Consider the following 14,484-nt stretch of genomic DNA (forward strand, 5'->3'; position numbering starts at 1 on the left):
CTTCAGCGGGAGAGTCCCGCAAGCAATACATCTTTAGTGCCCTGAAGACAGGCTATGGTGGATGCTGCGGTACTGCCCAGGTTCCCTCCAGCACGGAGCCACTCTTTCTTCTGGCTGCTGGGAATGTTGTCAGCTGACAGCTCACACTTGAGTCTCTCCCAGGAATTCAGAAGGGAGCTGTGTTACCAAGGTCATACACCTTTCCCAAAAGCAGTCTTTATCCACTGACTGATCACTTGCACAGGGACAAAGACCTGGCTCCTTAGCCCCAATGTGTGGCAACTCTAAAGAGCCATTTCAGCTCTAGAACTCTGGAGCATGGACTCAGGCCCTTGTTGCAACTGCATCACAGTTCAATTTTTCCCTCTCCCCCACCCTGTGCCCCTCCCTCCCCAATGAACTTCCTACACGTAGATCCATCATCTCTGAATCTGTTTGTGGGGAAACCAACCTGTGACAGTGGGTACCACGAGTAAGAGCTGGGAGGTGGTAGTATGTTGGTTCTTGCTGGAAGCTTCTTATCCCTACGCCTTCATGACTCACTTTATTCATGGCTTGTCTCAAATGTACTATCTCAGAGATGACTTCTCTGGCAGTGTTGTCCAACTATTCCCAAATCATTGCTAGCATACTTCCCCATTTTGTCTCCTCCTATGTAGTCAACCACTTCTGAAGTCATCTCGTTCTTTCTTTTCTTATTGTTTTTTTCTCACTCTCAGATGAGGATGTGAACTACAGAGGACAAATATCTTGCTATACTGCTCACCACTATCTCCAGCTTCTAAACAGCACCCAGCACCATGTAAGCTCCTAAGAAATATTTGTTGCATGAATGAATGAGAATTTGCACACACATTCATAGTGGGAAGAACTGGGCTGAGAGTGGGAAACCCTCATTTCTAGCTCTGTTTCTGCCATTAACCATCTGGGTGACCTTAGGCAAGCCACTTGCCTTCTCTGAGCCTCAGTTTTCTCATCTGCAGAACGAGATGGTAGAATGTGATGATCACTAGAAATTGTGACAGTTCCAGTATCCTATAATTTTACATGGTTATTCAGCTTGGAATTGTTCTGTCTATAAACTACATTCTATGGGAATCATACAGTTTTTTAAGCTGAAATGGAGCTTCCCAGAGCATTTCACAATATCCAATGAGTATCGGCTTTCAGATGCCGATTTCATTATTATACCAACGCTAGAAAAACTTTCATGTGAGATGCTGCAGTTAAGGATATGTTCAACATGGGGTTCATCAAAGCTTTGGAGCACTGTGAAATAACCATTCTCCTCTTTGCATAAATATCACGAGAAGTAATTCTCTTTCTCAAGTCCTGTGAGGTAATGAAAAAGTGAACACTGGTTGAGGCTGCCTGTGCACCAGGCATGAGTCTGTGCTCATGGGAGGCAGTGAACACCTCACCCGGCCTGCAGCAAGCATTCAAGGAATGCTGGCTCTTAACATCGTCTCATTTAATCCAAACAATGGTCAGTTTGAAGTGGGTACTCTAATTAGCCATCTTGGAGTTAAGGACACAGAAGCATTGAGATTTGCCTAATCTACCCAAAGTCATCGAACTAATAAGTAATGGAGCCAGGGTTGGAATCTGGACAGTCAGGGTCTAGAGCACTGCCATTTATCCATGACACTAGAGCTGTCTCAGTTTTCTTAAAATTCAGATTCTGAATCAGAATGTTTGGGGTCAGGCACGAGATCTGCACTTCTAACTATTTCTAGGTGATGTTCATGCTTCCAGCCTGTGGCTCAGGCTTTGAGTTGTAAAAGTACAGAAGAAGGAACTCCTGCTAAAAGTCAGAAACCAGCCTCTGGTCCAGCCCTGGCAAATGCTGACAATGAGACCATGGCTAAGTGACCTCTCCTCACAGGCTCATGCCTGTGATCCTAGCCCTTTGAGAGGCCAAGGTGGGAGGATCACATGAGCCCAGGAGCTCAAGATCAGCCTGGGCAATGTGGCAAGACCCTGTCTCTACAAATTTTTTTTTTTTTGTAAATTAGCCAGGCATGGTGGTGTGCCTCTACAGTCCCAGCTACTTGGGAGGCTGAGGTGGGAGGATCACTTGAGCCTAGGACATAGAGGCTGCAATGAGCCAAGATCATGCCACTGCACTCCAGCCTGGGTAACAGAGTGAGACCCAGTCTCAAAAAAACAAAAATTACTGGGTGTGTGTGAAAGCACATTATAAAGTAGAAAATTCAAAAGCAAGGGGACAAAAATTTGCTTATCCACTTGTCTTTTTCCCTCTAGGATATGAGTCTTTGAGCCAGCACAAAGCAGTGGTGCCTGGCACATAGTAGATATTTAGTAAGTGTTCAAAGTGCCAAGTACTTTAAATGTCATATAATTTAATTTAATCTTCACAACAATCTCTGATTCACATTTTACAGATAAGGAAACTGAGACTCTGCCTAATACACCCTCAAACTACTAAAGCAGTAAATGCTGAAGCCCAGATTTTAAATGAGATCTGTTTGGTTCCAAAACCAATGCTGATTTTACCCTCCACTCCCATTATTCCTCCAGCATAGGGGTCTGGCTGAGGTCTAGGAATGGATCCAGATTTGGCTTCTGCACCTGTCACATGGGAACTGGAAGTCCAACTCCTTCTTAGAACAAATGAGGGCTCTGGTCTAGGGACAGATCCTACAAATGCAAGTAGAAGCTCTGCATTTTAGGGGTGGGAGAAGGCACGGAGATAATTCAGTTAAAATAACCCTTCAAGTATTCTGCAATGAGAAGCAAAGTCAAGGTCTTCCTATTATCAGGGCCCCCAAGCCAATCAGAATGTATAGGTTCAACAAGTTCAAAGGAGCAAATGCCTGGAACAGTGGCTCTCAAAGTGGGATCCACCAGGGTCTCTGGATGGCCCTCCTGACCACAGTATTTTGTTCTTGACATTAATTTATAGTTCCAGCATTGGCAGGAAACTTAGGGGTCATGGAGTCCAGCTTCTCCATAATTCAAAGCCCCATGAGGGGGCTGGTTTTCGAGGTCTTCAGTCCACTGACCAACTCAATTTGAGGCTCAATGGCTTAGAGAAGGAAAAAACTAAAGTAAGAGGATGATACTGTTCCTATCCTAGAGGCAAGGAAACAATGCTCAGAGAGGCTAAGGAATTTAGTCCAAAGCACAAAGGCATGAATGGTGGAGATAAGGCCTGAACCCAGGGCCAACTGACTCCAAAGTCTATGCCTTCTCCTCTGGCCCTCCGGGTTTGTAATTACCATTATAAAAGCAGCAGAACGTGAGGGCAAGGAGGAGCTGGACGTGGCTCCAGAGTCTCTCCCGAGCTCTGCTGGCATCAAACATCATGGTGGGCACAAGGAGCACGCCTGAGCCCACAGTGATAAGGTCCACACACAGTGGCTTCTCCTTTCCCCAAGTCCTTCTGTGGGTGGCAGCCAGCTCATCTGGATAATAACTAGTCACAAGCTGACCATGGTGGAAAATCCAAGATCTGATAAACACACAAAGGAAAATCCTTCAAAGAAGCTGCCGACCCTGCTCAGCATGGGAGCCTCCAGCTTGTGAAATGACAAGGGGGTAGTACTGTGACCCAGACTTGACCACCTGGTGTGACCCCAGCAAAGACCTCACTCCTGCTCCCTGGGGGCTGCTTTCCTGCCTGTAAGAGGTGTGACCAGGAATCCCCCGTATGGTCACAGAATAAGAAAGGTCAAGAGGCTGGAAAGGGCCTCATGAGACCAGTGAGCCTGGCTCCCTCTGGGCCTGAGGCTGGGTCTAGCATAACACACCCTCATTTAATCCTCCTCACAAATGGGTCAGAGAAGTATGAAGTCTTTGGGGATAGGAGGGGTGATGGCCATCTGGGTGCCTCATCAGCTCCATTTCTCTGCAGAGACCATGGACATCTTCACTGACACCCCGATGCCCCCCACTGTGAGTAAACCACTCTCTCAGGGGAAGGGGGATATGTCCATGCCCTCCCCAAGAGGACCTTGGCACTGCTGCTGTTCTGTGGGCTCTGACCATCTGCCCCTTACCCTGTAAAATACAGGGGCCAAAGTTCAGTTTTCCTAACATCTAGTACATTCTCCAGCACACCAAGTGTTCAGTAAGTGTTGGCTATGACTGGATAATCATCACATAAAGGGTCTGACTCAGGCAGAACACTAGGGCTGTCACAGCTCCCCAGTTCTTATTGAAAAAGACAGTGATGTGGTGGTTCCTCCATAAAGCATTGATTAGAATTCCAGTTGTGAGATTCATCAATTCATCCGGTATTTATTGAGCATCTACTAAGTGCCAGGCACTATTTGGGGATTCAGTGATGGACAAAACAGATATAAATCCCTGACTTCATAGAGGTTATTTTCTAGTGGAAGAGACAGACAAAGACACAATACGGTATCAGTAATAAGTACTCTGAAAAAATAATAAAGAAAGATGAGAGAATAAAGTGTTGGGAACACTATTTGAGATGCATGGCATGAAACGGCCTTCCAAGCAGAGAGAACAGCAAGTGCAAAGACCCTGAGGTGGGAATGTGCTTGGGCTCAGGAGAACAGTGGCCAGGAATGATGAGCTGAGAATGAAGCTGGAGCAGCAGGCAGGGGTTTGGGCCACACTGGTCATGACAAGGACTCTAGATTTTATTACAAATTCCATGAAGCCATTGCAGGGTTCTGAGCACAGTGGTGAGGCCATCTGGTTTACATGATTTGGGGACCAGAAGGACTAATTCTTAGCATGCAAGCTCTAAGGAAATGTAAGTACATTAAAGAAACCCTAAGTACATGGAGAGTAACTTATTTGAAAATACTATTGGCTTAGCCTACTAGGACTGCCATCACAAAATACCACAGACTAGGTGGCTTAAACAACAGAAATTTATTTTTTTCACAGCTCTGGAGGCTACAAGTCCAAGATCAAAGTCCCAGCCCATTAGGTTTCTGGTGAGGGCTCTCTTCCTGGCTTGCAGACAGCCACTTCTTCACTGTGTCCCAGCATGGCCTTTTCTCTGTAAGGGCATGCAAAGGAGAAAGTGAGCTCTCAGGTGTCTCTTCGCAAAAGGACATCAATCCTATTAGTGACTCTTATAACCTGATTTAACTTCTATCCTAAAGGTGCTATTTCCAAGTACACTCACACTAGGAGTTAGGGCTCAACATATTGTAAAGTAAGACAATTCAGTCCATAGCGACTAGACTCCTATCAAATTAGATTTTACAAAATCTGCTCTTCCATGGTTAACTTCAGAGAAACTGATGGACAAAACCAATGGTGAAGTCAGACTTAGTCAATGCAGAGGAAATGGAAGTAGATCACGCTAATATTCCTTAGGGCAGTAGCTCTCCACCCTGGGATGACTCTGATTCAGAAGTGCTGCGGTAGGGCCCAGGGAAAGTGCATGTTAACAAGCCATTTTGACAGACTGATGAACAATGGACAAATGTAGTGCTCCCTAGGCCCCTCTAAGAAGCAGTACCAAAGATAAAGTTAATTTCAAGTCACTATAGATAGAGTACTTTGCAAATAAAAGATTATTTTTTATGTTCCTCACGCTTTCACCAAAAGAAGCAGATACCTTAACCTGCCATACGAGCCCCTTCTTATCCACCTGGTATTTGTCTTTCTAGATTATGTGACTTTTGTGTACAGGACAGTCGATGAACCCTGTGGTTGTTATGTCTTCAGAGATTAAAGGCAACTCTTGGCACCTGAGCTGTCGTGCATGTTTTGAGTCCCATGATCCTCTGGCCATGACAAAGTCAAGAATATGTGCACACGCCAAAGACAATGACCTTCAGGAGATATGTCAAAGACTTCAGCTGCCTCAGTCGGGGCCTGGCTGAGCCCTCTGCCCCGCAGACTTGCCCTGTGGTAAACCAGCCAATCCAAGCAGACTCTCCCTGCTGAGGAGCTGGGAGTGTGAGACCCAGAGAGAGAAGAACAAGGGGAGCATGGCTACAGGAGAAGGACAGGCAGAGAGCACAGCTGGGTCAGGTTCAGCCTGAGTTAGTGGCTGGCATGGGAAGATGCCTGGTCTCCAGAGCTGCTGAGGGTGACAAGGGACATGCTGCAGTTCTCCATGGGCATCACAGGGCAACTTCCAGGATATTTCAGAACTTCCTCATCTCCTTGATCTCCTTACGAGTAATCCCACCAACAAGACAATCTGAGCATGTTCTCAGTTCCCGCAGCAAGAGCTAAGAACCAGATCAATGAAACTGGTCATGTGGATTTCCACACTACTCCAAACTTACTGGGTCTCAGCTCAATTCTCATTTATTTCTAGTGTTTTCCCCTTGAAGGAAATTCACAGGAGTCAAAAAGAATGGAACCAGTCCTTTGGAGTTAGTTGTGGTAGGATGCGACTGACAAATCTAGGAGGCATCCTGCTTTTCTCATGCCACCCACCCACGTCTAAACCCCTAGTGAGTCCGCAGTGGTTCTACTTCCAAAGTATCCCCATAACCCAACAACTCTCTCCATCCCATTGCCAAAATTCAAATCATCCAACTATCTTCTTGCATGGACTATTGAAGTAGCACATCATCGTCTTTTTTCCACTCTTGCTGCTCTAAAATCCATCCCCCACACAGCAGATCATGTCCCTACTTAGAACCTTCTAGCAGCTTCCCAATATCAACCCTTACCAAAGCCTACAAGAGCCTTTAGGATTGGGCCCTGCCCATCTCTTCAGCTTCATCTCCCTCCACCCTTTCAATAATTCCCACCCAATGGCCTTCATTTTGTTCCTCAAATACAACAAGCTATTCCTGTCTCAGGAAATTTGCACCTGCTCTTCCTACTGCTAGGAATACTCTTCACCACACATCTGCACAGCTGCTTCCATCTCATTTGGGTTTTCCCTTAAGGGTCACCTCCTCAGTGAAGCCTTCCTTGAACATTCCAGCAAAGGCAGCCCCTCAGTCACCCTGTCCTACTTTTTGCTCTTTTTATTATTATTATTATTAATTTTTTTTTTTTTTTTGAGACAGAGTTTCACTCTTCTTGCCCAGGCTGGAGTGCAATGGTGTGATCTTGGCTCATTGCAACCTCTGCCTCCTGGGTTCAAGCAATTCTCCTGCCTCAGTCTCCCGAGTGGCTGGGATTACAGGCATGCACCACCACACCCAGTTAATTTTGCATTTTTAGTAGAGAAGAGGTTTCTCCATGTTGGTGAGGCTGGTCTCCAACTCCCAACCTCAGGTGATCTGCCCACCTTAGCCTCCCAGAGTGCTGGGATTACAGGCAAGAGCCACTATGCTCGGCCTACTCTTTTATCTTCTTCATAAGCACATGTTAGCACTGGACATTGCCCTGTTCACTTACCTGTTCCTTAATTCTATCTCCTATTCTAAAATACAAGACTTACAGGCAAGCACACTGGCTTTCTTCCCCCTGAATCCCTAGCCCTGGAACAGTGCCTGGTACCCAGTAGGCACTTGACGAGTGTCACCTGCCTGCCTGGCCAGTATTTATTCCACATGGCACCACCTCTGAGGATTCTGGCCATCTCTGTCTCTCCCATTGCCTTCTACCTTAGCAGCAAACTCAGGAAGGTGGTTCCTCTCAGCCCTGCAGGGGCCCAGGCAAAGCCTCAATGCATTGCATATGGACATCTGAATACACCTTTGCTTTGGAATATCATGTTCCAGCTCTCCTTTCAGAGCATGAAAGGAACAGGAATTCTGCCCCTTTGACACAGATGCCTGGTGAATTCCTTGTATTCCTTTTTGTTTTTCAGGGCTTATATCCATATATTAATTAAACTTGTCGAGATAATTGTAGATTCACATAGAGTTGTAAAAAATAATACAAAGAGATCCCAGGTACTTTTCCCTCATTTTCCCCCAATGGTAACATCTTGCAATGCTATATTATATCATAATATCAGAATCCACATAACATCATCAACACAGGCAAGATACAGAGCATGTCCGTCGTACAAGGATCCCTCACGCTGTGCTTTTATAGTCACTCCCATCCCCCTAGGCTCCACCAGGACAACCACTAAGCTGTCTGTTCCCCCTTCCTTGTGTCATTTCACTCCTTGCCTTCTTACCACACTTTCAGACCCCACGGCATTGCTGTCAGGATGCTTGACTGCCTCATATCTGCTTGTGGTCAGCCTCGGATCTGGCTCCCCCTTCCCTCCTGAGCCACGTTGTCTCATCCTTACCCGTAAATGGCACCCTGATTTTTTAGGACCTTCTTTCTAATTCATCCAGAACATTTCACATTTATCACCACCCTCCCAGGGAGGCAGCACCTCCCTGTGCAAAGCACACAGGCTTTGAATCCTACTCTCTACCTCTCTGAGCCTCAGTTTCCTCATCTATAGAATGGGGTCAATGAGACCAGTATCAGGGATCCATGGAGATTAAATGACACAGTGAGATGAAGGACTCTGCCTGGTGTCTGGCACATAGCAGGCACATGCTAGGAAGGGTAATACATGCAATTTAGGATTACCTATGAATCTCAGTCAGTCTGCAAAATAAAACTAGCAACTAATCAAAATACCATTTCCTGATGGGATTAAAATCAGAAATAGCATCTGATCCTAGAGCAGAAATCCCACAGTTTGTTAATAGCTGACAACTGGACCAACTTATCTTCTTTCAAAAAGGGTATCAAGGATTTCTGGGGGTGGGAGGTTCAGGAATAGATCCGCAAAATCTTCCAATTGACAATATTCATCAATTTGCTGTGTGACCTTGTCAAGTTTCTTTACCTCTCTGAACCTCCATTTCTTGGTCTGCCACAGGGATGCCAGTCTCGACCTGTGATTTCCTCACCCTATGCTACAGGGTCCGTAGAGGAGGGAAGGTGGAGCCCTAAGAAGGTCTCTGGCCTCCTTCTCTTCCCACCTCCCCATCCAAAGCAGCATCCACCTGTTACCGGCTCTACATATCAAGAGTACAGATGATCTTTCATTCGAGGAAGAGTCTCTGGTGGTTTCAGAACTTGCAAGACCATTGTCCCGATGATTGCTGGGGTTCCTTTTGGTTCTAAAGTCCTGCAGTCCTAAGTCCTCAGCTTACTCTCCTGTACTGAACACAGACAGGACTCTGCAGCAGCCACTGGCACAGCTTAAGCATCACTTCCTCCAGGAAGCATTCTCTGACCCAGGAGATGAAGGGAAGGCCACCTGTGGGCACCCCCAAGGCACCTCCTTTCTAAGTTGCCCACAGGAGGATTCCAGTGATGGAACTAACAAATCGCGGGGCCCAGGGCGTGAGTACCCCGGAGTGGGGCATGGGATGCTCTGTGTGTGACTACACGAGTGAGGTTAACATTCAGAGCCCCGATTAATGGCCACCACCTGGGGTCCAGAGGACCCCAAGTGAAATGCAGCCTGGCTGGCTGTGTGTCACAGAGGATTTCTCCTAATCAAGGAGGGAAACAGAACAAAGTCTACCTTGCTTAGCCTTTTAAGCCCCTGGTGACCACCCTGGATGCAAATGACCTTGCCCAAACTTTTAAACATTCAAACCCTCCTTCTCTTATTTTATTCTCAGGAGGGTTTAGAGCCTCCCTGTCTGCTATGGTTGCCACTGGTCCTGTGTGACTATTTAAATGAGATACAATTTGAAACCCAGGTCCTCAGCCACACTGGGCACATTTCAAGCGGCATAGCGACAGAACTGTATTCCATCATCTCAGGAAGTTCCACTGCACAGTGCTGCCTAAACTGTTTAGGAATCCTGAGCCTGGCTCTAGTTGCATCTCCTTTTATGAATCAGTTTGCCACAGTCCCTGCCTCTTTGTCACATGTTCCTGAAAAACCTGGACTGGGTTGAATTGTGTCCCCCCAACATTCATGTCCACCCAGAGCCTCATAATGTGACCTTATTTGGAAATAGGGTCTTTGCAGATGTCATTAGTTAAGAGGAAGTCATATTAGAATAGGGTAAACCCCAAATCCAACATGACTGTGCCTTGTAAGGAGAAGAGAGAAACACATGCATGGATTCGCACAGGGAGAAGGCCATGTGATGACAACAGAGGCAGAGACCCAATGACACTTCTACAAGCCAAGGTCACTAAGGATTGCCAGCAACCACCTGAAACTAGAAGAGGCACAGAAGAATCCTTCCCTAGAGACTTTGGAGGGAGCATGGCCCTGCTGACACCTTGATTTCAGACTTGGTCTCCAGAACTATGAAAGAATAAATTTCTGGCATTTTAAGCCATCAGTTGGTGCTAATTTATTATTACAACTACAGGAAATTAATACAGGGCCCCATCAGGAGACCCTACATTCTTATCCAACTCTCTCCCTCAAAGACAGCCAGGACCTTCAAATCCCTTTGATATTAACCCCTGGTCAGTGACATCCACGGAGCCCACTGGATCCTGGCCATGCCAGCCAGCCAGTCCCTGGAAGACATAATCAGAGGAAGTTTGGCACTGGAAGGAGGCCAGGCACGCTGGGCTGGTGAGGCTGCCTAGGAAGGAGCCAGGAGACTCAAGTACAGCACTCAAATTCCGTAACTTTCTCTCCTTTTAATTCTAAAACAATATCAGAAGGGTTCCCAGAAAGCAACAAGCCCCAGGCCATCCAGTCAGTGGTTAAACAGTGGAGCCTGATCACTTACTTTATTAACTTGCTAAATCAAAGGGCTGTTAAAGTCTCTGTCCGGTAATAAAATGCAGGAAGGAGCTGAATCACCCACCTATTAGTGGCGATATTGGTGCAGTTAGTGGCTGTGGCCTGGCGGGCCGTGCAGACTACAACAAAGCCAGCCCTGAGTTTCCACCTACAAACCCCACCTCTTCCTCTGCCCATTCCAGTGCCCCCAGTGCACCTGCCCACACACACCTGTCTTCAGGAAGGCTGCATCAAAATATGTGGTGGCTTGGTTTTTAAACACACCCAGAATTTGCCCTCTCAAATACACTCCCATCCAACTCCTCCAGGATCCCACCTCCATGACCCCAAGCAAAAACAAAGAAACCAAACATCCAGAAACGCAGGGTTTATTAAATCAATTCTTTAAAGAGGCAGCCAACACCAAGTTTTGACAATGCATTATAAACAGGTGCAAAGCCTCCAGAGCCGAATGCTCTGTGAATATCAGTGCAGCACTGATAAGCCGGGCCCTGAACCTAATATCACCCTCTGATCACACAGAGCCAGGAACCGCCCTAGTCATGGTCTTCACTCCACCTTCTGCTGCTTTGAATGGGGGAGGGGGGACGGCCTGTGTGCTATTCTTCCAGAAGCTGGTGGAAAGACATGCCTAAAACCGCTGACTTCATCCATGCAGCTTATCAGCAGGGCCACTTTGAACAAGTTATCTAAGCTCAGGGCCTCAGTGTCCTCACGCGTAAATGATGGCTCCAGAGGGAGTGTTCTTCTAAGACCTGGTGAGGTAAGTGTGATTATGAGTTTGGTACATCATAAGTACTGCATTAATATTTGTTGTTGGCTGGGCACTGTGGCTCACGCCTATAATCCCAGCACTTTGGGAAGCCGAGGCAGGTGCATCACTTGAGGTCAGGAGTTTGAGACCAGTCTGGCCAACATGGTGAAAACCCCCCGACTCTACTAAAAATACAAAAATTAGCCAGATGTGGTGGTGTGCACCTATAGTCCCAGCTACTCAGGAGGCTGAGGCAGGAGAATCGCTTGAACCCAAGAGGTGGAGGTTGCAGTGAGTCAAGATGGCAGCACTGCACTCAGCCTGGGCAACAGAGAGAGACTACATCTCAAAACAAAATTCATTGTTAATGATTATGATGAATAATGCACCTAGTATATAGTAAGCACTCAATAATAACAGTAATAAAGTGCTGTTATTATTTCTAAAGTAACATTTAACAAAACCAGCCTCCAAGTGCCATAAAAACTCATTATTAAAACTTTATAACAGACGCAACTCTACAACTATCCAAATTAAACCCTTCAGAATATTCCCAGGATACCCAGAAAAGACAGCCTGAATCCCCCATTAGCGCTAAAAACAGGACCCACAAAGGAGCCACGAAGTCACGCAGAGCCAAGTTTGGCAACTCATTCCCCGCTGTCCCATTACCGGCCCCTCATAAAGGCTTCCTGATTTATCACTGTAGTAGGACTGAACTCTTCCACCAGGAGGTTTGCTCCATTATGCTCCATTACTCTGGCCTCATTTGAAAGCAGCCTCTGGGGCTTCATCCACGCCAATCAGGAAGACTTGGTGGAAAGAGCTCCACGTGCCCCTGAGATAATAGAATTCTAGCTTCCCAAAGCTCAGACCCACTGAGAATCCTGAAGATGGAGCCCAGCATGAGTTCATTCTCCTTCCCAAGAGAAAAGAGAGCAGAAAAAAAGAAAAGGAAGCAGCATTCTTTCTCATCCTCCCTTGAGATGGTGAAGTTCCTTTTCATTTGCTTCTGAGGTCTGCAAATCAGGTGGCAATTTTAGCTCTTTTTGCCCCCCACTTCTTGCTAGAGTATCAGGAAGGCACTAAGGCCAGCAGCCTCTTTCTACATCAGCAATTAGATCTATGGCTAGGATCTGTCTACCTGGCCCTGACCTGGGGTAACCTCAGTTCCAATCTATGCAGCTTTCCAGAAATGAGGCTTCAGTATGGAGAAAGATTTTTCTTTCAAATAAAGGCTTTTCTTACGCTCAAAAGCAATCTACCCTGGAAATTGTTTCCGGGAGGACAGGAATGCAGGATGCAGGCCCTCAGTTGTGAAGTCCTCTCCTCCATTCCCCCTTACCAAGCACCTCTACTTCCTCCCTAAGACCTGAGGAAACGCTAAAAGCAGGCACACGCAGTACACAGCAAATCCCCACATTTCACGGCATATGCGCCTTCCCAGATGACTGCATGGATACACTCCATAACACATTGTTAAAGTGATAATTAGCGATAGACTTGTTATGAATATTCCAAATACAATTTCTCTCTACAACAGTTGATGGAGACAAAGGACATCACACGAAATGTAAGAAGTAACAGAGGGATTTTTGTGTATATATTTTTTAAAAGTCCTGGGAAAATAGCACAAATCAGAAGCTGGTTTCAACAAATTAAACATCTCAGGACCCATTTCCAGTGAAAGGTGCATGGGCATCAATATTTCCTCCACAATGCTTAGGGAACGTGCCGTCCCCCCACAAACTCCAGTAAAGAATGTGAATCCCAATTCCAGAAGCCACTCTTCTGTTGCCCTGTTTCACAGCAGCTAGTAGTGCTTAAGATGCGTAGTTTAAGAAAAGAAAAAAAAAAACCAAAACAAACAAAAACAGAGGAAATGCTGAGGAATAAGGAAGAAAATAACTACAACCAAGGTGACTCACCCTTTAAAAGTAAAAGAGAAAAGGCTTCTATTCATGTTTAACATTTCTCCCTCTAAATGAAATTTCTGGAGGCCCCAGCTCTGCCCCCACACCTTTTACACACATTCTGATTTTTAAATTCACAGTGATTTTGCTCCGCATGGGACACTGGTGATGCCAATGACACACTCCCTCCTCTCACTGCCTGATTCACCAGGGCGGATGAAAGACTCCAGGCATCTAAACTGAGGATAGTAAAGAGGGGAGGGAGCCTCTGACACCCAAAGGAACAAAAGAAGGAGACCCAGCCCCACCAAGTCCACCTCCACTGCGAACTGAGAATCAGTTCAGCCAAGGGGCATGAAAACAACCCCTCCAGGGCTGAAAGGGAGCAGCACACTCAACTAACAAGGAGAAGAACGCAACGAACAGTGCCGCTGCGTCTCCTCTGTGAGCATCAGGGATTCTGGACTTACTCAGATGGAATGTTCTATTTTAAGGATGAAACTGAGCTCTTCTAGTCCAAGAGGGAGAATCAAGTAGCAACGCATGTTATCATGCACACAGAATCCTCTGCAGGCAAAAGCCCCCTTCTCCTCCCGAGCAGTATCACTAGACGTCATCCAATGCCACTTCTTATCTTAACTGCTCGCAGGGTCACAGAGCTTGAAAACCACCATGCTGGGGACAGCCCTAGAGCCACTTAAGTACACCCCCTTCATTTTCTAAGTGGGGAAACTACAGACCAGAGAGGCTGAATAATGTACTCAATTCAAAAGGCTTGAAAACTAGCACTAAGGTTGGTATAAAATCTAGGACTTTCAAGTCTCAATCTTAGTCTACCCTCTACAACAATGTTCCCCACTTTTCCTCTTATTCAGACTAAACTAACATCCAAAGCATAGAATTATCTTGAAGGAGTAACATTAAACATCAGGATCAAAATATAAAGAAAGGAAAATCTAACATCTCATATAGAATCATCTCAGCACTATACCTAGAACATACTAGCCTGACCTGGGCTTCTTTGGGAACTGAGGGAGGCCAGCCAGAGGGCAGAGGTCATCAGGAACAGCCTGGAGAGGGGAGAATAGGGCCGCTGGCAGCCATCAGGGCTCAAACTTCTGCCACAGGGCCTTTGCACTGCCTCTTCCCTCTGCGGGAGCTCCATCCCTGGGCATCCACAGGGCTCACTCCCTCACCTCCTTTACATCTGTGTT

At 46.4% G+C, this 14,484-nt stretch overlaps 1 protein-coding gene across 1 annotated transcript in view; it reads right to left on the reverse strand.

Annotated features, from left to right (window-relative positions):
- Positions 1 to 10,955: 10,955 nt before the first annotated feature.
- The window catches only part of LOC115900744 (protein transport protein SEC31-like), a 202,246-nt gene continuing 198,717 nt past the window's right edge, over positions 10,956 to 14,484 (reverse strand). The window contains exon 3 of the mRNA XM_030942340.1: positions 10,956 to 11,358. Within this exon, the coding sequence (XP_030798200.1) occupies positions 11,153 to 11,358 (206 nt within the window). The 3' untranslated portion in view covers positions 10,956 to 11,152. The remainder of the gene's footprint in view (positions 11,359 to 14,484) is intronic.

This window comes from Rhinopithecus roxellana, chromosome 12, assembly GCF_007565055.1.
Source record: "Rhinopithecus roxellana isolate Shanxi Qingling chromosome 12, ASM756505v1, whole genome shotgun sequence".
Classification (NCBI taxonomy): domain Eukaryota; kingdom Metazoa; phylum Chordata; class Mammalia; order Primates; family Cercopithecidae; genus Rhinopithecus; species Rhinopithecus roxellana.